The following is a 26,242-nucleotide window of genomic DNA, read 5'->3' as shown; positions in this document are numbered from 1 at the left end:
ACTCTTCATCAGAGAAACAATGACAAGGAACACTGCAAGGGGAACACAGAAATCTAATTAATAAAAAATTGTCAACACCACCCTTAGCCCTCTCCCAGGTACAAGTGACCATCAGGATAACCCATCCAAATGAGCAGCATATACAACTTTACAAAGACATAGGTATGGTTCTCTGGTCAGCCCTTATAAATAGCATTTTACACATTAAAATAAATATGTCCACGTTGCCAAAGTAGCAAGAGGTTTCTTCATTATTTAAAAAAAAATATGTTACAAAACAATATCATTTATATTTCTTGTTTAGTTAAAAAAAAGTAATAAAAAAGTCATTTTATAAAATAATACGAATAAATTGAGTACAAGAGTGTCCATCCCTAGCACGTGTCCTGGGTCTGTATACTGTGACTCAGCACGAGATGCTGACCTCCAGGAAACCATGTAATCACTCCTTCACTTCTAGTTGGACAGAAGAAATCCAGTGCTTGCTTTTTACACCACTTGTATAAAGTCTATGATGTAAAATTCATGGCAAGGGAAGACGTCTCAGATCTGGGAAAGGTTCTCATCGCTGCTATTTATGGCTTTGCTACTCCCTGTATCCAATTGCCTTGTGTAACACAGGAAGAGGATGTGACTGGCTGAAACTCAACCCTGGAGTTTGGAGGGAACGAGTTCCGGCCAGTGTAAGCAAGAAACTGCTTTTTTGTTTGTTTTGTTCTTGACACACCCTAAAGTGTGCAAGAGTGTGGGAGCACATGGGTGTGCACAGGTGTGAGCGTGCATGGATGTGAGCGTGCATCTGCCTGCAGGAGTGCAAGGAAGAAGATTAGAAAGTGTGGGAGAAGGGCTGAGAGTCTCTCTCCTCCTGATCTAATCTCTGCCCCGCCTCTATGACAAGCCCTTCCTAGTTATCACTGCTGAGCATCCCCAGGAGTTTACTGGGCTCCAGGCCCTGCTGCTGTGCCATCTTCTGAACATCGAACCCCATATGCATGAGGAACTGGATCACATTCATCTCCTGCCCTGTGAACTGGTCCCTGATTGTGGGGCATGAGGGGTTGCAGTGAGGCCATGGACAGCTATCAATCAGGTGAATTGGGCAGCCTTTCAGAGGGGCCTTCCCATTTTTGTTGCTCTCATGCAGGCTCCGATCCCAGCAGTGCAAGGCACGGGGTAACGACGTCCCCTTCACCTGGATGTCAGTCCAGTGACTGAAAAGACAAACCACACAGGTCTCATCAGAGGGGTGAGGATGCCAGGATGGGCTCGTTCCCCAGCCACGTCCCTGTTCACCTCTCAGAGGATCTGCACAAGAACTCACTTGCGTGTGATGATCTCATGGGACAAACAGGCAGGAGCAAAGCTTGCACTAAAGAAAGAAAGGAAACATGGATTACATCTTGAAGGACAAAGCAACTCCTGCTGAACAGAATATTCTGGACTAGGGAGAAGATGGAATTTTACCCAGAAATGAAAGATGCTTGATGCGGATGTGCTAACAGTTACCAAACTTACAACATTCTTTTTGCAGCAGACATCTGAGAAACAATACCAGGACACTGGATAAGAATGTCCCTTAGAAACAGATGTGCCATATTTTCCTCAATGAAACACTTACGTCACATCCTTCAAGGTGTTTCTCAGCTCCCTACCCAGATTCTGGATGTAGAGCCACTGCCCTTCCTGAACAGGCTGGCCAGTGAGGTGTACATTGTCTACAGTAAGCTGGGCCTCATCAAAGAGCCACTGGACAACAAAGACTGGACCTAGGAAGACAAAAAATTTGAAAAAGATTGCTCCAAGATAGTTGTGGATACAGAGGAAACTTCAGAATCCATTTTATATCTCTCCTCTGAAACTTACATCGAAGAGTGGGGTAAATCTTATATCCAAAAAAACAATTCCATTCCTCTCCCTCTTTAAACTGCAGCTTACAGCGTTCAGGAACAATGCCATTCCAGTATCTAGGAAACAAAGCAATAACAGAATGAGAGGCACAGGGCAATCCTAACAACTGCCTCTCCTGGGCCATCTATTTCTGTTCTGATTAGAGTTCCAACTGATAGCACACCTCTCTCTTGGCTACATTGTCCCATCAACACATTTTAGAGCACCTACAACTGCATGTGTTCTTTTACATGTCTAGATTTTACATTATTGTCTTTTTCAATAAAGTTACTGAAAAACCACTGATGTAGAGGATAAATACTCTTTAAGTATCAAAATGAAAGAAGATAGAGAAGGAGAACATCTTCTCCACAATCCAGCCTCCTACAGCAGTGTACTTTAGAGTATCTGACTGTACCTTATTCCTCTTCTGATGGCCTCTGTTGGAGCACACGTTATGGTATCGATACAGTCAGTTCTGCGATACTGTTTGTTATCCAAGAACCATCCAGAGTCTGCCAAGCCTCGAACCTGAATCCCTTGATAACCCATCTCCTCCAGTTGCTCTGCCACTCGGTCCACGTTCAGGAGCACTCCTGTCCCTCCAGCACTGCAACAGCAACATCAACACTGCAGTCATGAGGCACACACAGGTGTTACACACCTAGCCAGCAGTGACATACTATAAACACCTTCACTTACCCACAGCAGAGCTACCCAACCATTCACCACGAAGTTGGTAGTCACCACGTTATTTCCTTGCTTTGCAAAACACTCACAAATAAAGTAACTGTGCTGAGTAACAATCTGATACCTCAGAAACCACGTCCTGTTGTAATTCTCTCTTCTGGCAGATACACGTGCTCTGTATCATTTGCACTGGCTGCTCAAAAACTGAAAGACTCTGAAGTGAGACAAATTCACCTTTTGCAGCTTCTCTATTATACTCCTGTGTAACATATGCTGAGTGTACCAGAGCAACACAGGACGATCTAGCGCACCTATGTGAGGCAAGTCTGATTTTGAATTTGGTGTCCTGAATCAATTTGCAGCAGGGGTGTGTCTCATCATGTGTGCCAGCAGGAACCAGCATTCTTGATGCAGAGAACACAAAGGTTTTATCTCGTTATCTTGCAAGCTTTTGCCTTGTTACTCTTTTATCTGTTACTAATTTCTATTACTATTCTGGTTCTATCTGGACCAGAAGCTGTGGAAATAATATTGTATCATCCCCTGTTGTACCCCTTAGAGGAGAAAACTGAGAAGAGATACAGGGTTTGCTATGTTACTCTTACTGTAGTCCTAGAAGCAACTTTTCCTAACAAATTTCTACTGTGAAAATCTCCTGTCCTCACCAGAGAGAATCTTGTGGATACCCACCTGCTCCCCGCTAGCAGCAACACTTTTGCAGTGCTCAGACCTTTTCCTACCAGCTCCTTTATAACCTCCTGAATGATCAGTGCTCCCATGAAGGCATATTCATCTGGAAGAGACAGATCAGTGTCAACAAAATTGTTTTCTGTCCAGGCTCAGACTTTTACTTCCTCCCCAAAAATGCTTAAAAACTTTACAAAGGGATTGTGAACCAAAACCCAGGTTCACTTTATCCACCTGTACCAACTACACCTAACAAGAGACTCTCCCTGCCCCGTAAAAAACTTGCTTCCCTGAAAGAAAGTGAATAGAGTGATCTGAACACACAATTACACAAGTACCTTCCTACAACAGTGCTTAGAAATGAGTAAACTCAGAGAAGGCAAACAAGAAAGAAGGTGCTGGGACCCTATCTCCATACAGGAGGAACACACACACCTTTCTACCACCTGGAATCTCAGTTCCAACTCACTGCTTCCCCTTTTTCCCCATTCATCAAGCCAATTCAGACAAGCAATGCTTCACTAAGTGTTACACCTACACAGACACCACTTCCTAGGTACCACCAGCAGCCATGGTTACTGATGTGTAACTGCTCCATGGGAACAGCTCCAAGGAACTAGGATGAAGTGAAAAGGTACCTGTGACATCAACAGAATGACAGCCAATGGCAATGCATGTATGAATATGAACTATTCTCTGATTCCCAAGAAACCTGCAGACAGCTTTAGCCTGACACACAAGGGCTCCTATCTAAGGCCAAATATCCTCCTGATTAAAGTCTGATACTAAATTCACAGTCCCTCCTCTCAGGTAAGCCACACCAAAGTCACATGCAACAGGCCACGGTCATTCAGCTACACCAATTAATTTGCTGCGTGCTAGAACCTGGAGATTCATCTAAAAGGAATTTTGTTCTTCTAATCCTCGCATACTGGATCAGTGTAACATCTCTGCAAGCAGTGGCTCTGAACTATGTCAACACAGCCTGAGCTAAAGAGATCAGGATGTTTTATCTGGAAGTAGCTTGATATTCTTTCCTGCCCTTCAGCAAGAAAAAGCCTGTTCTTCATCCATGTGGTTCCACAGAAGTTTGGCCACATCCTTTAATGTGTGATGTCTGGGGCAGCAACAGCCCATCAGCAACACTCACTTTTCTCAGACTTGGAGGAGGCACCGCTCCAAACATCACTGGAGCAATATGGGATGAATCTGTAAGAGAGAGCTGTGTGAGTCCTGCTGTGCCTCCGACAGGCACAGTGGGGTGAGGATGGGGTCACCTAACTGGAAGAAAATTAAACCTTGGGAAGAGGAAAAGGGAAGAGTTTCTGTCCAGTTTGACAACTTACCTTCCCGTAAAACAAGTGACATTTGCAACTGCCTTGAATTTTCTGCTGAATACTACTAGTTTTACTGAGTTAAACCAATAAATGTCTCTTATCAATTTAATTGAAGCACTGAGCTCAGGAGACAGAATGATGGGCCATGATTTTTCTCTCAGCTATCCCATGGTGGATGGTCTGCCACAGGGAAACTCTCTATGCTTCAGTTTTTCACATGGAAAATGAGAAGACTCTTGTCAGTGCAGTATAAATTCTGACTGCAACCACTGAAAGTTTTTGAAGGAATTAGCTTCCCACTTTTGTCTCCCCGTCTTGCAGGACACAAATTAACATCCCTTCTGTACAGATGCATATACAAACTGGTCTCTCTCATTTCTCTTTGAACTAAGAGAGCTGCTCCACATTCCTCTCAAATTGGCAGATGTGTAACACACAATCAGCCCACCACTTGTGACAGATTTGCCACTGCAGCCATTTGAGAAGGCTCTATAGGATATCCCCAGTTTTTCTCCATTAGATCACCCCACAACCCTAAGGAGACTGAACTTAAGTTTCTCTGGACCTTGCAGCCCTATTTGTTAGAGAGCTGAACTACATCAAATGAGGAAACACACAGTTTCCTCTCCCAAGTATTAATTTTAACCCATCTCTGCAGCATTTTTACCAGCCTAAAAGGCAGGAGATGCTGCTTAAGTATAAAGCTACTTCCCTCCGTTGTCCCTTCTTACACCATGTTTGCATTCCACCAGTGGGGATTTTCTTCTGGTTGCGAGGACAGGATCCCAGTTCCTGCAGATGGGCACAAAGAAACAAGAAACGTACAGATTAGTCTGTGACTTCAGAGGAACCGTATCAGCCTCATGCAACTCCTCTGACCACACAGGAAACAAACATTCATGATGAAAAACATCAGTAAGGGAAGTGGAAAGAACATTTCTAAATTTGCCCTTAGGCAGATGTGACATTGAGAATTTGATTCGTGCCACAGATGAAGCCTGTCTAGAAGCTTCTTACAGTACAGAAAAGACCTGTGATGCCTACTTAAATACTTCCCGAAAAAACAAATGATAGCAAGTGAATTCCATTACATGCAATTAAGCGATCTGTTTTTGAGTATCCAGGTGGCTGGAGCACAAGCAGAGAGAGTGAAGAGAACAGCACTCAGTACCGGCGATACCTGTGCACCCAAATGCCTGCCCGTGCCCGTGGCGTGGGAGCATCACGGGGCAGCGACCGGGCACCTGCCGAGGCCCGGCCCCGGTCCCTCAGGGCTGCTTCTCGGAGCGACTCACCCACGCGGGTCGCGGGCCACTCCCAGGAGCTCATCAGCCGTCGCATGGTGTCGTAGCGGGTGTCGCAGTTCTCTCTGTTGAAGCAGTACCACCCTCCTGGCGAGGGGACAGGGGTCAGGCGGCCCCGAGGGGCCGGGGGCCCATGGCCGCGGGACGGCAGCCCGCGGGGGTCGGGGCACCGAGAGCAGCCTCGGGCCGCCGCCCCGCTCGCGGTCGCCGTTGCGGGGGACGGGACGCCGGCGCTCACCTTCCAGGAACAGCAGCCACCGCCGGCTGCCCTTGGATTCCTTCAGGTAGTACCTGCGGGCACAGACAAAGAGGGGCGCCTGAGCGGGAACCGGGCCCGGCCGCAGCGCTCTGGTGCCGCCCGGGCCGGAGCCGCGCCGAGGCGGCGGGAGCCGCGGAGGCACCGGCGCCGGTCGCGCCCGGCCGGGGAAGGCGCCGGGCCCGCCGCCCGGGAGGCGCTCGTTGCACCTGTCGCCGGCGGTGCCGCGCGCGGCCGCGCGGTGGCGCCGCAGCCCTCGGGGCCGGGGCCGCGGGGAGCGCCGGCGGCCGCGCGGGGCAGCCCCGGGGCGCGCGGAGGGGCCGGCGCGGCTCGGGGACTCACCCAGCCGGGCTGCCGTCGTTGCAGGTGACCGAGGAGTTGTGCAGGAGATGCAGGCGCAGGTCGTGCGGCAGTGCCTGGGCCGAGCAGGGGTACAGCGATTGCGCCAGGCTCTTGACCTGCGCCATGAAGCTGTCCATGTTGCCCTCCACGGCGGTGAAGTCCAACGGGAAGCTCTCGGCGGCCGCCGCCGCCGCCTCGCCGCGCTCGCGGGTCGCCGGGCCTCGCCGCCGCCAGCCCTTCCTGCCCTCGCCGCCGGGCCCGGCGTGCAGCAGTCCCAGCAGCAGCAGGAGGTGCACGGCCGCCGTGCCCATCGCCGCCCGCCGCCACCCGCCGCTTGCCGCGGCGGCAGCAGCAGCAGCCAGCCCTCGGCGGCGGGCAGCGCCGCCCGCGCTCCGCCGCGCCCCGCCGCGCCACCCGCGAGGACGGGGGTCGGCGGCGGGCGGCGAGGGCAGCGCCGGCGGCGCGGGCTCGGAGGCGCGGCTGCCGGCACAGGAGCCCGCCGCCCGCTCCCAGGCGGCGAGCATGACAGAGGGGCACGGAGTGCGCGGGGAGCGCGCCGGGGGCGCCGCCAGCCCGGGCGCCGCGTGGGGCAGCAGCCGGCCAGCCCCCGCCCTGCCCTGCCCTCCGCCCCCTCGGAGCGAGGCGGAGGGAGCGGGGGGTCTGCGGCGCGCCGCACCGGTGCGGCGGGCCGCTCCGTCGGGGCGCGCCCCGAGCCCGACGGCGACGCCATCGCCGCCCCTACCGGCGCCGGGGCCGCGGTGGTGGCAGCGGCCGCCAGCCTCACCCGCTGGGCGGCGGGGGCCCGGGGCGGCTTCTCGTCGGAGCCGGGGGGGAGGTCGGGCCGCCTGGGAGCGTGGCCCCGCACGTGGCAGCCCCCACGGCAGCGCCCCCCATTTTCCCCCTCCCCCCTTCTCCCCGCGGCCTCGACGGCAGCTCCTCCCCGGCTCCGCGTGGGCGGCACTGCCTGCCCCGCCCCGGGACGTGCCGCCGCCGCCGGCGGGGCTCGGCCCCGCGCCCCCTGGCTCCCCTGGTGTGGGGCCCTCCGCGGCGGCCCGGGGGTGGGCCGCGGAGCTGGGCTCCGGCCTTGCCTCGCTTCGCAGGGCGCAGCGGGAGGCCGGTCATTTGGCCCCAGACATCGGCGTCTCCTGCGCGTAGCTCCCGCCGGTGACCTGGGCGGGCGGCGGATCGCCCCCGACCGGAGGATGCTGCTGCCGAGAGCGGGAGGGGATGCAGAGGCCCCAGGGAGGCCGGGGGGCGGCAGGCCCAAGGCGGGGGGGCCCGGGCCCCCTGCAGCCCCCGGCCGGCGGCGCGGCTTTCCCGGGGGCCGGAGTTTCCTCACCGCCGAGGCTTCGCCTTGGTGCTCTCGGCAACTCACGAGGTTTACCGCTGGCAGCTCTCCCCGCTTGTTCCCGGGGTCCCGAAAGATTCCAGTGATTGCAGGAAGAATCCTGGAGAAAAAGCCCTGTTGTCACCAGAGTGCCGGTCATCTGAGAGAGGGAATCCACGAAAATGCTGCCTCTATCTCCGACCTTGGAATTGAAAACCGAGGAAAAACAGAGATAATGCTATGCTTTGAGTTATTAATGTAGATACAAAATGGGACAGCTCATGCTCTTCCAACAGCCCTCCAGAAAGGAGCAGGGATGCTGTCTTTACTGGGAAATATAATCTATCTGGGATCAGAAAAGGTGGAAATAGTACAATCTTGAAATAGTACAATCTTAAAATAGTACATTGAAGGGCTTTTTGTCAAGCGGAAGTTAGGGCTGTTCAGCTGCTGCAACTACATTTTTTTACCTTATCATGTCTGGACTTTCTGAGTATGTCCTCAGCTCTGATTTTCCTACATGTTGTTTTGGTTTGCTTGCCACGTTGGGGTTTTTATCTTTCAATTACTCTTACCCACTCTAAGTTCTTGCTCTGTCCTCACTCAGATTTTTACCTTCAGATGTTTCATGTAAACATCTGAAAGTTTGGTAACTTTGTAGCCAGGAATAGCCATTACATTGACCATACCCCTCCACAAATGCACTACATTCGCTCCCTGATAGGTGTTTGGTCCTAGTACATTCCTGTATTATCATCTCTTTCCTTTCGCTGACCTAAATATCCTTTCCTCACTGGCCATGCCAGGTCTGAGCAATGGATCACTGGGACTAGGTGCCGCAAGTTGCAGAGCTCGTTGGTCAGCCTGAGTATAGCCGCAGGTGGAAACTGCTCTGTTGGTGCAAAATATGAACAGATAGAGCAGTAAGTCCTCAGAGTGTTCCGGGATCACTGGAACAGTTGTTATAAACAACTCTAGGACCTCATAGTCCAATAGCTACAGCAAGAAACTGGGAGGGATAAGACTGCTGAACTCCATCCGTCAGAGAAAAACTGCCGTGCCTCCTGATGCTGAGCTTGTGTTCCTTCTGGTGCCTGTGATCCTTCTCTCTGGGGAGGGCTGAATCCCTGCACTCCATAAGGCCTTGTACCAGTGGGTGCATTAAGAGGTGACTAAGTATCATGCACCAGAGAAGAACCTAGGGGTGGAGAGGAATGTGTGTTAAAGTTGCAGATCTTTGTCCCAAGAGGTGATGCAAAAAAATTTAAATTTTGCCTGGCTTGTCCTTAATGAGCCCACCTCAGCTTTATTAGCTCTGGTTCAGGTCACTTAGGAGGGATCTTTCAGAGCACTCTTGTTATCCTTCCAAAGCCCAGTAAAATGTTTTATTACCTGTCATGGCAGAGCAAGGGGCTGTGAGGAAGAGTGTAAGGCTGTAGGAGGGTCTGGCATCACAGACTTTGACTTCTAGACATTTAAATCTGGTACCATTCAACTCCTTGACATACTAAACTTGAAAGAACATCAAAGTAATACAGATTTTAGAGAATGTTAGAACACTCTCCTTCAGCATGAGGGTTTCAGTGAGTTTTAATCTTTTTATTAGAGACTGCCTCCATTGAATAGATGAGGCTCAGACCAAAGGAAGCTCAGAGAAAGCTGAAAAAATTGGAGTCCTGCTCCAGGCACTGAAGATTGGGCATTTTTATTGGTAGGAGTGAGGCATGTAAGAGGCAAGCAAGAAACTTTTAATGATTGGGAATAACGTTAAGGGAGATGCTGTTTTCATTTAATACCTTCCAAAGTGAAATGTCCTGCATAATGTATTCCACTATGTCTCAAGATAGTTCTATATGTTCAGTATATTGGACTGTGCTGTGCAAAAGCTTATGAGACGGTTCTGAGTTTCCTCATACGCTGTCAGGACCAAGGCAGGCCGAGCACTTGCCCTTTGGGTGTTTACCCTGTCTGGAATCAAGAGGGTTACACCTGGAGTCCTGTGTAAGGCCTCATGCCATGGGTATGGTTCCTCTTTGTAGCCCAGATCTCAATGCCTCATTTGAGCCACTCTGCAGCCTGGCTCAGTGGAAGTTCTCTGGTTTGTTTCTTGGGTCTTGTGTTGATCAGAAGTGTGTGTGTGTGTGTGTGTGTGTGGTGTCCATTACCCCATAGAACAATACTCCCCAACAGGAACAATTCTGCAGTTTTGCACAGTCATGCTACTGCTGCCTCCTCTGACCCTGGGGCTGGGAGGTGTAAAGAACTCTGGGAGAGCAGCAGAGCTCACTCATAGCCTGGGTACAAGTGTGACGTGCTGGGCAATGCTCGGGTGAGAAACGAGCATTGAACGTCTCCAGGACTCTGCGCGGTCAGTGACGTTTGTACAGGCAGCAGGAAACACATTGCAGAATCATTGTTACTGTGATAAGTAGCTTGTTCTGCATCCTCTTTTGGAGCTGGTTACTACATGTTTCTAGATGTTCACAGCTAATTTCCTATTCCTTTTGAAAGAAGAAAGAAAAAAAAGTGTGGGGGAGGTTTTGCTGCTTTATGAAGAAGCAAATGTGTGTTTCTCCCTGTGTGCCTGTGACTGAATGCAGAAGGAGACAGTGCCAGGGCTACATATTGAATGCAAAGCACCAGCTGCCTGAAAGGTGGGATTAAGGAAGGTCATTCTGTGGTGTGTCCACTCTAATTACCAAAGAAATGCAATTTATGAGAAGTTTTTTGAGGACGTTGTTTGGCTGGCGCTCACCTGATAGATTTGCAGGCATCCTTCAGCCAGTGGCAGAAATCTGAATTAAGGGTGTTTTCAGCCATTCCCTAATGAGTTCCTCTTTCTTTGTGGCACTTTAATGAACTCCAGGTTGTAGTTACCTCCCTCTTCTTTCTCTCCTGATGCTTCTAATTTCAGAGAAATATTTGAGATTAAAAGTGGCTCTGGGTATGAAATGTGACCCTTCACCTCCATGCAACTTTCTGCCATGCCATTAATAACCAGAGCACCTCTAAACCCGCAACTTGGAAGTGTTCAGCTCAAATTACATTGGTATCTTTTTAACAGGAGCAACATTTCTTTAAGGGATGTGTCACTTCCAAATGCAAAATAGGAAACAGCTGCCTGCTTTAGACATCAAATAGGAGCTACCCCCACCCAGAAATGAGACCAGTGTTTTGGGATATGTAACCCAAAATGCTTATTTTAAAATGGAATGGCTGCTCTGCCTGAGCAGCAAGATAATCACTGCAGTTAACAGAGCCATCTTATTTTCTTCTTCTCCTTCATACCTTCTATAAAAGTATTAATTAGTGGAAGGACAGGATATCTTCATTGTGTGTGAGATGCTAAAAGAGCTTTGGATCTCTGCCCTGTTTTAAAGACTAAGAAGGACTTGAACATTTTTTAGGCAAAAGTATGTCAACTTTCAGAACAATTTTGCCCTTAAGTCTTCATGTGTTTTAAGCAAAAAACAGTTGAAAAGATAGGGAATCATATAATATGTCCTGAACACTTTATAAGTGCTGTGGCAGTGATGCTGCCCAATGGAATGGAAAGAACAAAAGTAAAGACATTTTAAAGTGTTGTTTTAAACATTATAGACCTGGGCATCCTTTATTACTGTTGCTGTGTCTCACTGAACAGTTACAGTGTTGGGCGGACTTAGAAATCCACTTGCATAAGAAAGGGCATGTCTCTCCATCATTAAAATTCCCATCCACTCTTCTCCTTTCTCCCACACTGCTGATATGGTAAAAACAAGCAAGGGTTATATCTTACAAAAGTGTCTTTCCTTAAAAGGGATCTTTTTCTTTTATAAGCCAAGCAAAGCAGACATTTTTCTGAGTGCTGGGGGTAGCAGTAGGGACTTAAGCTTAACATATATGATAAATATAGAAGTACAGAAAGTATTTGGCATGTGGTTACAACTTAGGCTAAATAAATTCCAGTGGTTACTCAAACTAAAAGGTTGGGGGTTTTTAATGATAGTAAACAAAACAGACTGTCATTGAATCTGACAGTGCCTTTGACTGGAGAAGGCCATGCTGAGAGCGAAGGGGAAGTACATAAATAAAATAAAGTCTCTGGGAAATGTTGTATTGTAAAATGTATTATAATTTTAGTTCCTTGGCTACAGCCATCTCACTTGACCAGATGAGTTTGCAGCACTGGCCATAAGATTTCCAAACAACTTTTTTCTCTTTTTTTTGGCGAGAAGAAATGGCTTTCGAGGGCAGCAGGATGCAGTGCTTTGTGCGACCAGCGATGCCCTGATTGTGACACTGCCCGGACACTTCCGTGGCACTGGCAGTGCATCCTAAAGGACGCTCCCCTCTGACATGCGGGGTTCGCCAGGCCTGTTACTTGGCACAGGAGAACCTTTTTTGTACGCGCAGGGATTTTCGGTATCACTGCTCGGGAGACAGCCAGGAATCCATCAGCCCAAGGCAGTTCTGGCCAGCAGCGGTGCCCGGGCCGGAGCGGCCGGCGCTGCCTGCGGTGGTCGCGGGGCTGGCAGGGCCGGTGCTCTCGGTCCGGGGTCGCCCCCTACGCTGCCGGGGGGTGGGCCCGGTACAACGAGGAAGTGTTTTATTTCCTCGGAGCAGGTGACTGATCCCGACGTTGGAAAACCAAGGGGCAACACAGCGCCGTCAGCCACGGCGGGACGTGCGGCTGCTCTGCTCCCGCTCCCCGCGGAGCTGCGGGACGGCGGCGGTCCCGGAGCCGCTCCCCCCACGGCCCAGCGGGCAGGGCCGAGGGTCGCCCCCGCCCCCCGCCGGGAGAGCGGCCCGAGCCGCCCCGTGTCTGCGCTGCCCAGGGGCCGCTGCTGCGAGCCCCTCGCGCTCCGGGAACCGCCGCCCGTCGCGGGCGAACGGCTCCGCTCCGGCCCCGGCTCCAGAGCCGCCTGCCCGTGCCGCCGCCGGCCGGTTCAGCCGGACCGGGACTCGCCCGGGACACGCTTCCACAGCCGCCCGACCGGGCTGGTACCCCCGCTCGCCTCCCTCGGCCGTGGTCCGCGCGCGGCGGGGCGGGCCCACAGCAGGCCGGCCCCGGGCCGGCTCCGCCCCGGCCGCGCGGGTCCGGCGCTGGCGGAAGATGGCGGCGGCGGGTGGGGGCGGTGCCGCCGTGTCGGTGCTGGCGCCCAGCGGGCGGCGGGTCACGGTGCGGGTGGGGCCCGGCACGGTCCTGCTCCAGGTGGGTCCGCCACGGGGCGGGGAGGGGAGGGGGGCCGCGGGCCGGCCGTGACGCCTCTTTTCTCTCCGCAGGTCCTCGAGGAGGTGTGCAGGAAACAGGGCGGCAGTCCTGGCGAGTACGGCCTGAAGTGAGTCTCGTCGTGGAGGGGGGGCCGGGCCCGGCTGCCTGCGGTCCTGCGAGAGGCCCCGCCCGCCGGGCCGGGCCTGGTGCTGCTGGAGCCAGCGGCCCGCCCGGGGGTGTCCCGGCCCCGGCAGACTCTCGGCGGGCGGTGGCGGGCAGGTCAGGGCCTCCCGATGTCCCCGTGCCACGTTCCGCTGACAGGCGGCGAGGCCCCGTGTCACTGCCACGGACACGGCCCCACGCATGCACCTCACCTAGCTTACACAGTGGCAGCACCTGTCTCCCTTCTTACCTGGGGGTTTGACCCTCTGCCTTTATGGTGTCGTAATCGAGAGGCCATTTCTCTGAGTGGCGCTAAAATAAGAATATCTTGGTATTTACTAGGCTTGGTTATTTAGTCAGTTGTTATTTGTCTCTTTAAGACCTGAGAAGAAACATACGTTTGGGTATCTTCTCTGTGACCTCTGCAAAATGCAGCTGTTTTGGTGAACAAAATAGCTTTTGTTGATGATTGCTTTCTGAATTACCAGTTGTCCATGTTCCATGGCTTCTAGTCAGCCTTTGGGGATTCTCTTGCTCAGTACCTGGACTTTGTATTGTTCTCAGGCTATGTTCTCCTTCAGGTTTCAGAGGAGTGTTTTGGACCTGTCTTTGCAGTGGAGGTTTGCCAGGCTGCCCAACAATGCCAAGCTGGAGATGGTGCCGGTCAGTAACAGAGCAGAAGCTGGAGCCACGGTATGTTTGTATATGCAGTATGACCTGATTTGTTCAGTTACCAGTTCTGCTGCTATGATCCCATCAGATCTAGTGAGCAAGAGCAGAGTTCAGTGTGGCCAATACCCGTGCTGGAGACCAGCTGAAGATAGGTTGGAACGCAGTGGAAAGTGGTGATTTAGTAGTTGAAGGTCTCTGCTTATGTTCTACATGAGCATGTGGTGCCAACTGTGTGCTGGAGGAGAGTGGGATCATTTGGGGAACTGGAAAACTAGTAGTCGTGGATACCTAGGAACTTAAGCATCACTGATGACTAACTCAATTCCCTTTCCTAATTTCAGTTTCAGTTGCTGTAGTCTGCCTCAGGATTTTGACTAAATCTCAAATTCTTACAGAATTCTCTTTTGCTGCTTTCCCAGCATTGCTGTTCACAGTGTGTTCACACAGCTTTAGAGTCTTTTGTTACCAAATGTCCCTATTTAGTATGATTTGAAAAGAGCTTATGGATGCTGTGTTCTCTAGGAATTATTGCCACATTTAGGAGTGTAAAAATCTGTACGTGTCACTGTAAGGGCTGGAGGCATAACTGTTAAAGCGACCTATAGGTGTTAATGAGCATGAACTTTTTATGTTATAAAAATGATGTCTTATTTAAGTACCCTAGGAATGAATGAAAATTTGTCTATTGCTGACAAATCATCACTCTTCTTGCTGACTTCCTCAGGGGGAGTTTCTCAATTTTTATGAAAGTTTCAGGTCTATTGGTACTGATTTCTTAACGTCTGTCAGCCAAACTGACAAGTTAGTGGTTTTTGTTGTAGGAAGTTGCTCTTGCTGTCACAGAGAGAAACTGATATGTTGAAAAGTGAACTTTGTGTTGTGAGGTGGCTTTGGAATCTCTGCTCTAGTTCACTGTGTGTGTGCAATGTAGTTTTAGGGGTCACTGGTGTTGATGTTTTTCTCTGTCAAACCTCTATGTTCTTTGTTTTGGTACTAATGCCTTCTTTCTGACTTTGTGGTAGAAAGAAGTTTGTGCTTCAAATGACGTCTTTACTTAAAAAAATACCACAAACTGGGAGCATCTGCTTAACATTTTCAGTGAAAGGTTTGATGGAATGGAGTTTGTCTTCCAGAGGAAGGTGTTTCTGTTGAAATAGTGCAGTGATGACTTTATCTGACATTTGCGTCCAGTTTGGAAGGTTGGGAGGTACTGAAGGAACACAGTGATTTTATTTCCCCCCCCCTGAAGTTATATTATGAGAAAGGATAAGAAAGACAGTGCACTGTAGGAGAGGGGTTATAGCATGGAATCACTGCTTTAAGTCCCAAAAGAGAAGAGCTAACAGAAGTGTAAGTTGTTACTATTTAGTTGTAGTTCAGCAGAAGAATCTACAGAACTGAGTCTTCTCTCGGAGCGCTCATTGCTTTGTTCTGGAGGTGAGAGGATGCAGCGAATGCGTGTGTGAAGGATGGAGCCTGAACAGAGTCACTGTCCCACAAACTTGAGCAGAGATTTCACTTGGGAGAATTTCACAGTATAAGAAAAGACTTGGTACAGAACAACTGACTGAAAGAATTCTCTGTCACAGGGATTATGTGTCAAAGACTAAGGAATTTAAAACAGCCAGGTGGCTGTGACAGGCCAGTGGTATCAGTTGAGATGCAGAGTTGGTCATTCTGGCTGGCTACAGTAATACTGGGATGAATCTGATTCTGTGTTTTCTATTATTGTATCTCCTATTAAGATAATGTGCATGGAAGGAGGTGTGCTTCCCTCTGGTGACAGCAGTTACCCTGGAGACAGAATACAGGTTTTGATAAATTATGAGTTTGTTCAGCAAATTTGATATTTTAAAAATGGAAAGCTTTTGGATTTGCCTTTGCATATAGAAAACATTGTTTCCCATAAGACAGTTCTTTATTGAGAAATGGAGCAAATTCCCCTTGTGATGGCAGGTGACCTTGAGTAAAGCTCTTGTGTTAAAGTTGTCAGCTTTTTGTTTAAATGTTTGTAAACTTAGGTGATGATTGGCACTGGTCTCTATTATTTTAAGTAGCGCTTGGAGTCTTTAAAGAGACTTTTCTAATTGACTGAATGGGACTCTTGTGACATGTTTAGCTTTGAACTGTGGCTCAAGAATTGATGCAACTGGTAGTCTCAATTTCTGGGCTGGATTCTTCCAGAATGGTGATGTCAGCTGTCATCACTCTGCTGTAGCTGAGAATAATCTAAGGCTTGTCTCCCACGTAGGAGAAGGCAGGAGGTTGTGTTAGTGGTGGGATGAAACGACATTGTTCTGTTGGCTCATTGTTAATGATGCCACTGTTTCCTTTATGTAGGAAAATTCCTGTCTCCAGCAGATCAACATTTGCAGTCTTGTGAGGATTGGTGGGAGCTGAGGCAGATGACAAACATATTCCTCCGTGGAAATAAGTCGATTGCTGGAGTGTGTGGTGTCTGTTTTCCCACTCCCTCTCTTTCTCTCCCCCCCTGCCCTCCTGCTGGCACACACATCTTGTACTCACAGCAAGGCTGACTGAAAGTGTTGGTAGGGACACATGAAAACACAGAATGAAAGAAAGTGTCCTGGGCTAGTGTCCTTCTCAGGCTTTGGAATAAGGCCAGTTTCTGTGGACTTCAGCTGACTAGAGAAACCAGGTTCCATCTAGCAGCTATGGAGTTTTTTAGGATTTTTCTTTAGGCAAATGAGCTAATTGGGAAAACCTAAGAGTTAGACATTCTGGATAAGGTTGAGTATTCTCTAAAAAGTAAAGAAAAAAAAAAGAAAAAAAAGCACTTGAAGTGCACTACCATTCTCCATGTCTTGCTCAGCTGCTAGACTTTTCCCTTGGGACAGTCAGGAGTTTGAAGTTTTTCAGGACTGAACCCAGCATGTGTTGATTTTAGAAATATTTAGTTTTTGGTTTTTTTTTGAGAGAAGTGGGGAAGCAGTTCTCTGCTAATGAACATGGATGTTCACATTCCAGGTTGGAGAAAGCCTGTTAAAATAGGCAGCTAGTTGGCCCTTGCCTTTTTCTGCAGGTGTTCAAGGACTTGATAACTGACCGTGCAGAATTATTTTTGAGATTTTTTTGCTACTTTGCTCTTGTATTGCATGTCAAAATTTGGTGGTTAGGAAGCATTAATGAGTTGCAAACATTGTTTTGTTGGACTGGTAACTGTTGTTTAGATTTTCAATAATTCAGGGGTCGATGGGGACTGTGTTCATCGTTTCTCTCTGTGGATGTGCAAGTACTCTGTTTTGCCCCAGGGAAGTTATTCTGCAAACTGATGCTGAAGTGGACAGAGCTCTGTGTTGGCGTTTTAAGTTGTGCAGCTGCATCAGTCCTTTCTGCGTTACTGGTATTTGTTTTATGTAGGTGTGAAGAACCTTTCTGTAAAGTTTCATCTGGTGTAAAACAGAACATCTTAGTTGCTCATGGTGACACATTATTTGGGATGTTTGCATTGGCTTTTCTCTGAATACGTTCCAGTTCAAGATATGGCAGGGAAGAGGGGCCCCTGAAAGCTGGTTAGTTTTCCAGGATGGTCTCCCCTATGCTCAGGAGAAGTCCATCCCAACAAACTGGAACTGAGGCCAGAATGCCTGCACATATGGACAAGGAGCACTGAAATACTTTAAAAAGTTGTGAAGAAAAAAAAAGATTTCATTCAATTGTCAGATGAATTCATTGTGTTTTTCCGATAGGTTCGGATAGCATTACAACTAGATGATGGCTCCCGTTTGCAAGACACTTTCCTCTGCCAACAGACTCTGTGGGAACTTCTCAATCATTTTGCAAAAATCAGGTGAGCAGTGCAGTGAGAAAATTCTTGTTTGGATGGATCTCTGCATGGCAGTAGTTGCTTGTTGTTATGGTGATCCACCTAAATCCTTCAGATTTGTAGAGTTTGCATTATTTGACTGTGGTTTCTCCTTTATAACAGATATGTTTGCCTTTTCCTTGCTCTTTCAGATTTGACACTCTATGGTTTTATTATTATTTTTTAATTCTGCAGTAGCACTCCTGATTCGGGGCATAAACTGGTAACAAACTCCTAAGGCTGTGAAGCAACTATGCCAAACTGGGACATGTTGCCCCACCTGCCTTTTACACAAACGTGTTTGAAGTTAAGTTACTGCCAGAGGTGAGGTGCCAGCCTGGATGATCTTAATCCCCCGTATTTGTGTGCTGTGGTTCCCTGTAGTACAGGTGGTTCTTAAATGAGGTGCTGTTGCTTTTGAGGCTTGCTGTTGTGCAAGTTCTTCAGGGAAATCTGGAGCTCTCAGCAGGCTAATGTGGAATCCTCAAAAGACCGATTAGATCCTGCTTAAATGGAAGAATTTCTGGTTCTACATTTATTGAGTATGTACATGGATTAGAAATCTTATTATTTGAGTTCAGTCTACATTCAGTGTTATCTCTTGTCTTCAGTTTTGAATTAAAAACACTGTATTGTTTTGAAATGTCAAGCTGATAAACTTTTCTCAAAGAAAGACAGTTCTTTTCTCACGGCTTGGAAGATGAAGCCTTGAAGTTGTGATGGCCATTCTGTTTCTAATAGTCAGGGACTAGGTCTACATTGTGACTTATGAGTAAAAGTCAAAAGGAACAGTTTTCATGTAAATGCTAGAGAGAAAAGAATTCTTTTAATTGAGGAAAGAGGTAGGCCATAAAACACAGGTATGATTTTCCGAAGTGTTTTAAGTCCCCTCTTGTCCCTTACTACATCCTTTTTGCCCTCTTGGAGGAGAGGAGTACCTGTTGCAGTTTGGGGACTGCTAGACTGGTGGAGTGTTAATAACTGACAGTGACAAACAGCCTTTATGTGGCTTTCTCACACATTAGTTGACTATTTATTCGGTTTAAATTTTGAGCTTTTTATATAATTTTGCTCTTTTGAAGTGGTTTTATTGTTTGCATGTTATTGTAATACTACTAGTTAATATACATACTGCTCTTAAGCTTCTAACTGCTGCAGTGTGCTGTGCATTCCTAACCAGTTCAGAACACAGCTGCTGTTTTCTGCCCTCTTGAAGCTGAGCTGAGATGTTTGGATGGACTTTGCAGACTTTTGATTAAGTTCAACAAGCAGCAAAGGTGCTGTGTGTGACTTAGACACAGAACAAGCTGGATCTACAGCCGTCTTTATGGATTTCATGGGCTGAGCTGCTGTTCAGTGTGTTTGGATTCACTTAGACTGACTAGTCAGCTAATTGTCGACGTTTGCTGAATCCTTCCTTGGACTTTCCAACTGGAGACATTTTCCTGGAATGCTCAGCTGCTCTCAGTGCGTGAGGGGAAGTATTCTAAATCCACTGGAATTTCCCCTGGGTTTCCAGTGTCCATCTTGGCTAATTGGATCTGAAGAAGGTCTGGAAGCTATTGTAGGGTTGCTCCTCCTCTCAGTGTGCAGCAGTCCTTGCACAAGATGTTTACAGGCCCTGTCAGATCACTACATGAAGGAATCTAATCTGCTTGCCGTTCCCCTTCTGAAGAGGAGCACATCAAAGAGAGGACAGTGTGTTTGATGTGTGTGCTTCCCCTCATGGGTGCATGTAATGGATTAGCAGCAGCTGGAGGAGGAGCTTCCAAGAGTTAGACAAAAACAAGTCTCGGGGGATCTTCTTGAGTCTGTGCTGCAGAGGCTGGTTGAGTGCACAGTGTTGTCTGCTCTTTGAGCGTGAGGCCTGGGAAAGCTGCTGCCTTTCTGTCTCCCACTCTTGCATGCCTGGCAGCTTCAGCAGCTTTGGGGGCTCTTGTATGCGGGAGCGGTTGCGCTCTGGACACTCAGAGACATCTTTGATAGTAATTGTGACTCTTCACTAATTCTGTGGTGCCATTCATTAGGTTTAGATATTTTCCATACATTTTTAGAAGACTCTTCAAAGAGTATTTTGGATTGAAGTGGAAAGCAGTTTTTGGAAAAATGAATGAAACTAGATTCTGTAAGTCAAACTGGCTTGCTCTCCTATGGGTCTTTGGTAAGGTGTGTTCCATTGTGCCTCAGGTTCTTTTCTCCTGAATGGTGATCATGCGCCTTTCCTGATAGGCAGCTTGAGGTTCAAGCTTTTTTCCTCTGGACTGTGCTGTCTGCCTTTTCTGTGATTCTGTACTGTTTCTCCGTGTTTCAGTAGTCCTTTATCTTTTGTGCACAGTTATTGAGGATTCCTGTAGGTATACAGCTGATCCTAACTGGAAGCAAAACCCATTGAAAATAAGGTAGAGATGAGTATCTCTCCTGGGTTGTCTGGAGAACTCTGAGCACAGTAGCCTGCTATGGTGTGCTAAAGGCCAGTCTCTTTGGTGATCTTTTGTTCCAATTTTCCAATCAAGACAAGATTTTTTTTCTGCCTTTCATCATCAAGCATCGACCTTGGGAACTTACTCGGGTACTGCTGCCAGAGGAGAGAGGGAGGTTGGAGCCTGAGTCTTGAATCATTATGTTGTGCTCCTTTGTATAAGAAACTTAATTTCTTGATTCGAGCGTAGCATTGCATAAGGCTTTCTGTCCCTGACAGAGAATAACTAATTGTGGAACCACAAATGGAGGCAGACCTATTCTAGTGTTGGTTTGGTTGTTCACCTTGAGTTGGAGAGTTGACTGTGTTTCATAGTCTGAAGCTTGAATATAGTAGTTTGGATGCACTGGTGCATCTGTCACTTTCTGCACAATAGAATTTGTTGTTGTGGCTGGGAGAACTGTTTTGAAAGACTGGTGCCTTGGGACTATAAACTCCTTGGGATGTGTTGCAGCTGGCGTGGAAGTATTCTCAGCCCCTGACTTTCCTAAACTAGATCTGACCCTCAGGACTGGTTTTGCAGGTTGCTCAGTTTGGATTTGCTACCTCTGGGTTTCTTTGTGACTCACCTTGTCCCATACCACCATGGTGTTGCAAGCTTTTAAGTTTTAACCTTTTGATTAAAATGGCATATAGACTGCTACAATTAAACCAAACAGAAGTCTTAGTTCTGGTCTGTGCTTAACAGGTTTGCTCCCTCATGTGGAAATCTTTGATCTTCTTTTGCTCTTGAGAGTTACTCAAGGATTGGGTATCATACTTTTGCAGTGGTTCTTTCGGTCCTGAGTGACTTCTGGTTCCAGCTGTTTCACTTATATATTATTGCAGCTGAGTATTGAATCTAAGTGTAAATGTCTTTGATGAATTTTCATGGAATTTAATGGCTACTTCCCTTCATTTTCTGCTCTGTAGGCTGGTTGACTCCTTCCCCATTCAGTTTCATTTGTCACTTTGCGCTGGGCTAAATAGATCTGTGTGCCAATACAGTGTAAGACATCGATTGTATATATATATATTCTTTTAATCAGCTTCTTTGTGAAGTAGAAAGACTAAGTGATACAATATTGACAAAGCTGTTGTTGTTAAGTAACTGAACATTACGGTGATACTTAAGGTTCTTGAAAGCACTGCACTGAGAGCAGTAAGATGTGTTGGGCTATGCAGACTCTGGTCTTCTGCTGGGCAAGCAGGTTGCTGAAGTGGGAAGGGTTATTTCCTTGTTACCTGAACAGAAAATGTTATCCCTGTCCTGAGGTGGTCTTTCCCTAATGGTTGGGTTTATTACATGCCTGTTTGTGGAGTTCCCAACTATGAAGCAGAAGCCTAACAGCAGCAGTCAGTGTGGCCACAGCACAGACCATGGAATGTACAGTCACTTCAGAACTAGACGCCTCATGGACTGCTTGGATTTTGACTGTTCCTAAGGGATCCTTTTCTGACATAAACCCCTGAGATAACTTTGTGTCTGGTAATACTGCATCTCAAAATACATGTTTAAATTACATGATGCTGAAGGCAGAATGTTTTAAGTAGTGGGATTCTGTTAATTAAACTCCTTTTGGGAAAACTCGGGATGAAGTCAACCTTGATCACTGATATCCTGTTCATGCAGTTATTCCCTGTTCCATCCCCCAGGTACAGTGCTCACAAATTTAAGCACAAGATAGAGAATATACCCTGAAGGTACAAGTATAGGTGTAAGTGATGCACTAGATACAAGCAGTCTGAGTTCCTGCTTCAGTTTTTGACACTTGAATGCCAAGTTGATCAATGTTTTGCAGATATATTTAGGAGAAGGTGTGGCTATTACTGCTACTGGGGAATTACTAACAGTGCAGAGTAATGTTTGAAGTAGAAATATCTTTTCAAAACTTCTAATTTTCGGTGAAAAATACTGGATTCTTTTTCAGGCTGCCAGGGTCCTGCAGGTTTTGTTTTTTCTTGTGAAGTTCACTGCAAAGTTTAGAATCTGGCAGCTGAAGAGGAAGCTAAGTGGAAGTGTTCACATAACCCTGTCAGTCATTTGCAGAGCTCCTCAGGTGTTCAGTAACAAACATTGGTGTAGTCAAGCATAAAATGGCAAGCTGACCTCAGGAACTGGCTCCGGAGGCCTCAGGAGCTGAGCAAGGATGTATAATGTACCTGGGCTGTCAGGGGACTTTCCTCAGCTACTTTGCAGAGAGGTGGTTTCTCTTCAAGTCACACATGATGGGTGATGGTTTCCTGGTGGACTGAGTGGAAAGCCATTCCCTCCCTGAGACTGGACTGCAGAGATCAGTAAGACCAAGGGAAATTTACCAAGAGGAGGAATTTCAGGTGTTTTGGAGTTTGATGATAAACTAGCTGTTGCAGTGCAGATGGTACATACCGCTTCTTACCAAGGGATATCCTGGTGTAACTACAAGGACAGGGAGCTTGGGACAGAATGTGCTAACAAGAGCTGGTAGGGTGTAAGGAGAAGGATAAACCTCATCAGTTCTCACTGTGTTGATACAGAATATCTAGGGGCAACATTCTCACCTTTTGTAGTTACCTAGGCTGAGCTAGGTTGAAATGTCTGAATCTGAAGCTTCTGAAAAAATGCTTGTGAGAATTCAGCCAAATCTCTTTCCAAACCACCACTGTCTCGGGGTGGACAGTGTTTTCCTAGTCACCTTTTACCATTGGTATGTTTGGAGTGAGAAGCAAAGTATTCTCCTTAATGTCATGATTTACCATGTTCTTGGCTGATTTCAGTTTGAGTTTCACTTTGCTGAAGTGGAGACCAACACGAAAGAGAGTTTCTTCTGATGTTGGATCTAATACTCTCACTGATTTCTGTGTCTCAGCATAATGTACCGGTTAATTCTTTCAGGTTCGTTTTACATTTCTACAGGCACACGAGGTTTTCTTGCTGAAAGTGCCAATCCTTTTTTCTTCCTTTTGAAATCAGATCATCTTGGCTAGATGAGAACTGAGACTTGCTTTGAAAGGCAGTGATTGTCTTTTCCCTGTCCATCTTCTGTGTCTGATCAAGTGAATATGCAATAAGGCTTCTCTTTTACTGGAGTGCCTCATGCCTGGAATTGTTATCTGGAGGAAAATGGAAAGAGCAGCATCTTACTGGTTTTTCCCCATTTTAATGGTGATCTTCGCTTATGTCTTCCTCTGCAGATGGCATGTCAGGAGTTTGCATTGCTGCTAATATTTGTCCTGTGTCACTGAAATGCTTAAATATGGGTTGATTTTCACTTTGTCTAGAGTGGCAGCCTTTCCTTTGCTTTTATTTTCTCCATGGTCTCCAGAATCTGAAAGTTTCTGCTGTTCCTTTTTTGTTCGTTTACTTTCTTTTTTCTTTTTTAAACTGACACTAAGGCAAATTCTTTGTCCACAGTTTATTTGCTTTTGAGCAGTATTTAATTCTGTTTTTTGCTGTGCATATGTGGAAAGAAATGGACCTCTCCCCAGGGAAAGTTCAGTGTAAACAGTATTGAAGTCTTTAACTTAGATAAGGGATTAAAAAGAGCAAGTGTAATTGAGTCACGTCCAGATTTGGTAATGAGGCACACGAAGAATGATGAGCTCAAATTTATCTAGTAAGATCAACTAATTTATGAATTAACTTTAATTATTTCTGCTTTGTTTTTAAACTTTTAGGCTGTGTTTAAGGAAAAGTGAATGCATTGGAGAAAATTCTTTACCTAATGTCTAAGAGAGATCCTGTGAACTATGTAATGGTTATTGCTGGAGGAAAACGGACGAGAGTGTTGCCAGCTGATTTCACTTTGTGCTGTTACTCTGCACTGGTTTTGGAGGGGGTGGGCTGTTGTCCAGATGCTGCAGTGTTTTGCTCTTTCTTGCAGGGAGTTGATGGAACAGCATGGTGAATTCTCTCCAGTCTGTATTTACATGCGAGATGAGGTAAGGCAGCAAAGGCCTCTCAACTGTCCACTCTAAAAAAAATAAAAAAACCCAACAACTTAGCTCTGCTTTCCAACCTGGAAAGTGTTTCTTTTGAACTTTCTTGAGAGGGGAGGTAGAAAAATGTTGGTCTTTTCAAAGCATGACGTGTCTCTATGGAAAAAAGCTCTCTTGGAACAGAACCCTGGGCCGTTGAGATCTCTGAGCCCATAAAATGAGCTCAATGCTGTGTTTGTGTTTTTCTTTCCAACTTCTTTTAAAGCTTGAGTCAAAACAGTGGTTTCATTTTAATAAATATTTGCTTTTCTCTGTGTTTTGATCTTCTGCTATTAAAGTTTTGTTTAATATTTTGTATGTGCGTATTATGGAATTTGCTCTCCCTGGCTGTCCCCTTCACTTCCTACTGACCTCTGTGGACAGTTTGTCTTTATTCTGGAACAGATCATTGCAGGCAGATGAGAGGTGTATGTAAGGGAGTCGGCTGTCTCGCAGCTCTGAGGTGCTGCCTCTCGTTTGACTTCTGACATAAAAGTAATGCTTTTAAAGTAAAGTTTTATCCCATTTGGGTGTGCGTATGGGACAAAAATATACATAGGTCATCTTCCCTTGAGGTCACTTAATAAGCTGTGAATTTGGTAAAACAGTATAGGTGAATATAGATTCAGGTCTGCTTTAGAACTGTAGACAGAATGAGTTTTGATCTGTTTCTGGTGCTGTGTTGTGCTGCTTTTGATACAGGCTTCTTTCTAGAAAGAGCACTATGTGTGCTCTTCTGGGCAAGCAGTGGCCACAATTACTCTCCTCTGGTTTCGTTGCAGATATCAGGAAAAGATGCCTTGGAGAAGACAACACTGAAGTCGCTTGGCCTGACTGGAGGCAGTGCCATTGTCAGGTTGGGAGGAGCAAAGTTTGGCCTCGTTATTTTTTCTTTCCATTCTGGTGGTGAATTTATTTTGTTTCAAATACCAAAAAAAAGGGGCAAAAAAATTTGAAAACTACAAACATTGTGGCATTCAGTAATTATTGCATTTGCCTGTTTATCTCAAACTGCTACCCAGATGTGCTTCCCACAGCTGCAGATGCTGGCACTGACTAGTCATGTGCAGATTAAAAGAGCTTGTTTGTTTCTCTTCTTTTTTTTTTTTTTCCTTCTTTTTTTTTTTTTCCTCCTATGAGTGGAACAGACAATTCAAAGTTAAAAGTCTTTCTGAGAGGGCAGTCAGCTACCATTTCATTCTTCCCTGCTCTGGATCTCAGGCACTGACCTCCCAGCCCCTACAGTGCCTGCTGTGTGTTGGGGGGGTGAGGTGGGGACAGGGGCAACCTTTCTACGATCTCCTGGCCAGCTCCTTGCAATATTTACAGAAGGCAGGAGTGATTAGAAGCTGTGCTTTACAACTGACTGGTGTTTTTCCCTGGAAGGCAGTTTTCTTCTGGTGGAGCAGGTTCCTGTTCTGTTTTGTTGCGCAACCCCCTGGCCCCCTACTCTTCCCTTCACAGCAACTGGAGGTTGTGCTCTGTATCTGGAAGAAGCAAATTGTTAAATCAGGGGTGCATTTGAGTCAGCTGTTGCCTTTGTGTCATCACATTGAGAATGGGGAGGGCAATACTCTTGGAATTGTGATTTTATTTTTATTCCTGTTGGTGTCTTCTTAAAGAGTTCTCATGAAGAAATGCAGTTCATCTGGTCAGGAGGAAGATGTGGGTGCCGTGGTGCCTTGTAATGAGCCAGCAGTGAGGCCATGCTCTATGGAAGGAGCAGAGGATGTGCTCCTACCTCAAGCAACCACATTCCCTAAGGACTTGGACCACAGGGATGTGGCCATGTCTTTAAACAGCATCACACACAAGCAAGACTCGACTAAAGAAACTCATGCTAGCTTGGAGGAGCTGTGGCCTTCCTCAGAGCCCGAACATACCCCATTTGTTCCTTTTTTTGGAGATGGAGAGCGTCTGGGGGACTCTTCTGTAGCTGCACCATCTTTTGGGTTAGATATGCCATCTTCAAAGATGCCAACAACTTTTTCCAGCCCTGGAGGCCCTTCTAAGCCAAAGAAGTCTAAGAACAACCAAGAATTTCAAAAGGAGCGAGAACAGGTAAGGGAAAACGTGTTTGCAATCTGAGCAATGAGGGCTTTTCTTTACCCTGCCTTGCCTGAGACTGAGCTGCATGAGGAAA

The 26,242-nt window shown here is 47.2% G+C and overlaps 2 protein-coding genes across 5 annotated transcripts in view; one reads left to right on the top strand and one right to left on the bottom strand.

The window, feature by feature from the left end:
• Positions 1–33: 33 nt before the first annotated feature.
• NOTUM (notum, palmitoleoyl-protein carboxylesterase) lies at positions 34–6,829 on the bottom strand. Its single transcript, XM_050319385.1, has 11 exons — positions 6,504–6,829; positions 6,144–6,196; positions 5,897–5,992; positions 5,333–5,393; positions 4,415–4,473; positions 3,268–3,370; positions 2,306–2,497; positions 1,864–1,964; positions 1,619–1,766; positions 1,322–1,369; positions 34–1,211 (listed from the first exon to the last, which is right to left on the bottom strand). The coding sequence occupies exons 1-11, from the start codon at positions 6,812–6,814 to the stop codon at positions 905–907; spliced, it is 1,479 nt and encodes a 492-aa protein (XP_050175342.1). The 5' UTR covers positions 6,815–6,829; the 3' UTR covers positions 34–904.
• Positions 6,114–26,242, top strand: part of ASPSCR1 (ASPSCR1 tether for SLC2A4, UBX domain containing) — a 44,112-nt gene continuing 23,983 nt past the window's right edge. For 2 of the 4 annotated variants that reach the window (XR_007629379.1, XM_050319382.1), the window contains exons 1-7: positions 8,162–12,435; positions 13,096–13,151; positions 13,768–13,879; positions 17,569–17,669; positions 24,006–24,063; positions 24,882–24,955; positions 25,722–26,160. Coding sequence is in view for 3 of the 4 variants with exons in the window: in XM_050319382.1 (XP_050175339.1) it covers positions 12,169–12,435; positions 13,096–13,151; positions 13,768–13,879; positions 17,569–17,669; positions 24,006–24,063; positions 24,882–24,955; positions 25,722–26,160 (1,107 nt within the window). In the remaining variant the exon portion in view is untranslated. Of the gene's footprint in view, positions 6,190–8,161; positions 12,436–12,914; positions 13,025–13,095; positions 13,152–13,767; positions 13,880–17,568; positions 17,670–24,005; positions 24,064–24,881; positions 24,956–25,721; positions 26,161–26,242 lie in introns of those variants that run through there. The other 2 variants (XM_050319384.1, XM_050319383.1) reach the window with 2 other exon arrangements.

This window comes from Myiozetetes cayanensis, unplaced genomic scaffold, assembly GCF_022539395.1.
Source record: "Myiozetetes cayanensis isolate MyiCay16 unplaced genomic scaffold, myiCay2020 scf22, whole genome shotgun sequence".
Taxonomy (NCBI): domain Eukaryota; kingdom Metazoa; phylum Chordata; class Aves; order Passeriformes; family Tyrannidae; genus Myiozetetes; species Myiozetetes cayanensis.
This window is presented reverse-complemented; position numbering and strand designations above follow the sequence as displayed.

Excerpts from the sequence above, each read along its gene's own strand:
- NOTUM (XM_050319385.1), bottom strand. The coding sequence starts at position 6,814 with ATGGGCACGGCGGCCGTGCACCTCCTGCTGCTGCTGGGACTGCTGCAC. Across the intron at positions 5,993-6,143 it reads GTGGCTGCTGTTCCTGGAAG|GAGGGTGGTACTGCTTCAAC; the intron begins GTGAGCGCCGGC and ends TCCCCTCGCCAG. Across the intron at positions 3,371-4,414 it reads CTCCTCCAAGTCTGAGAAAA|ATGAATATGCCTTCATGGGA; the intron begins GTGAGTGTTGCT and ends TGTCTCTTCCAG.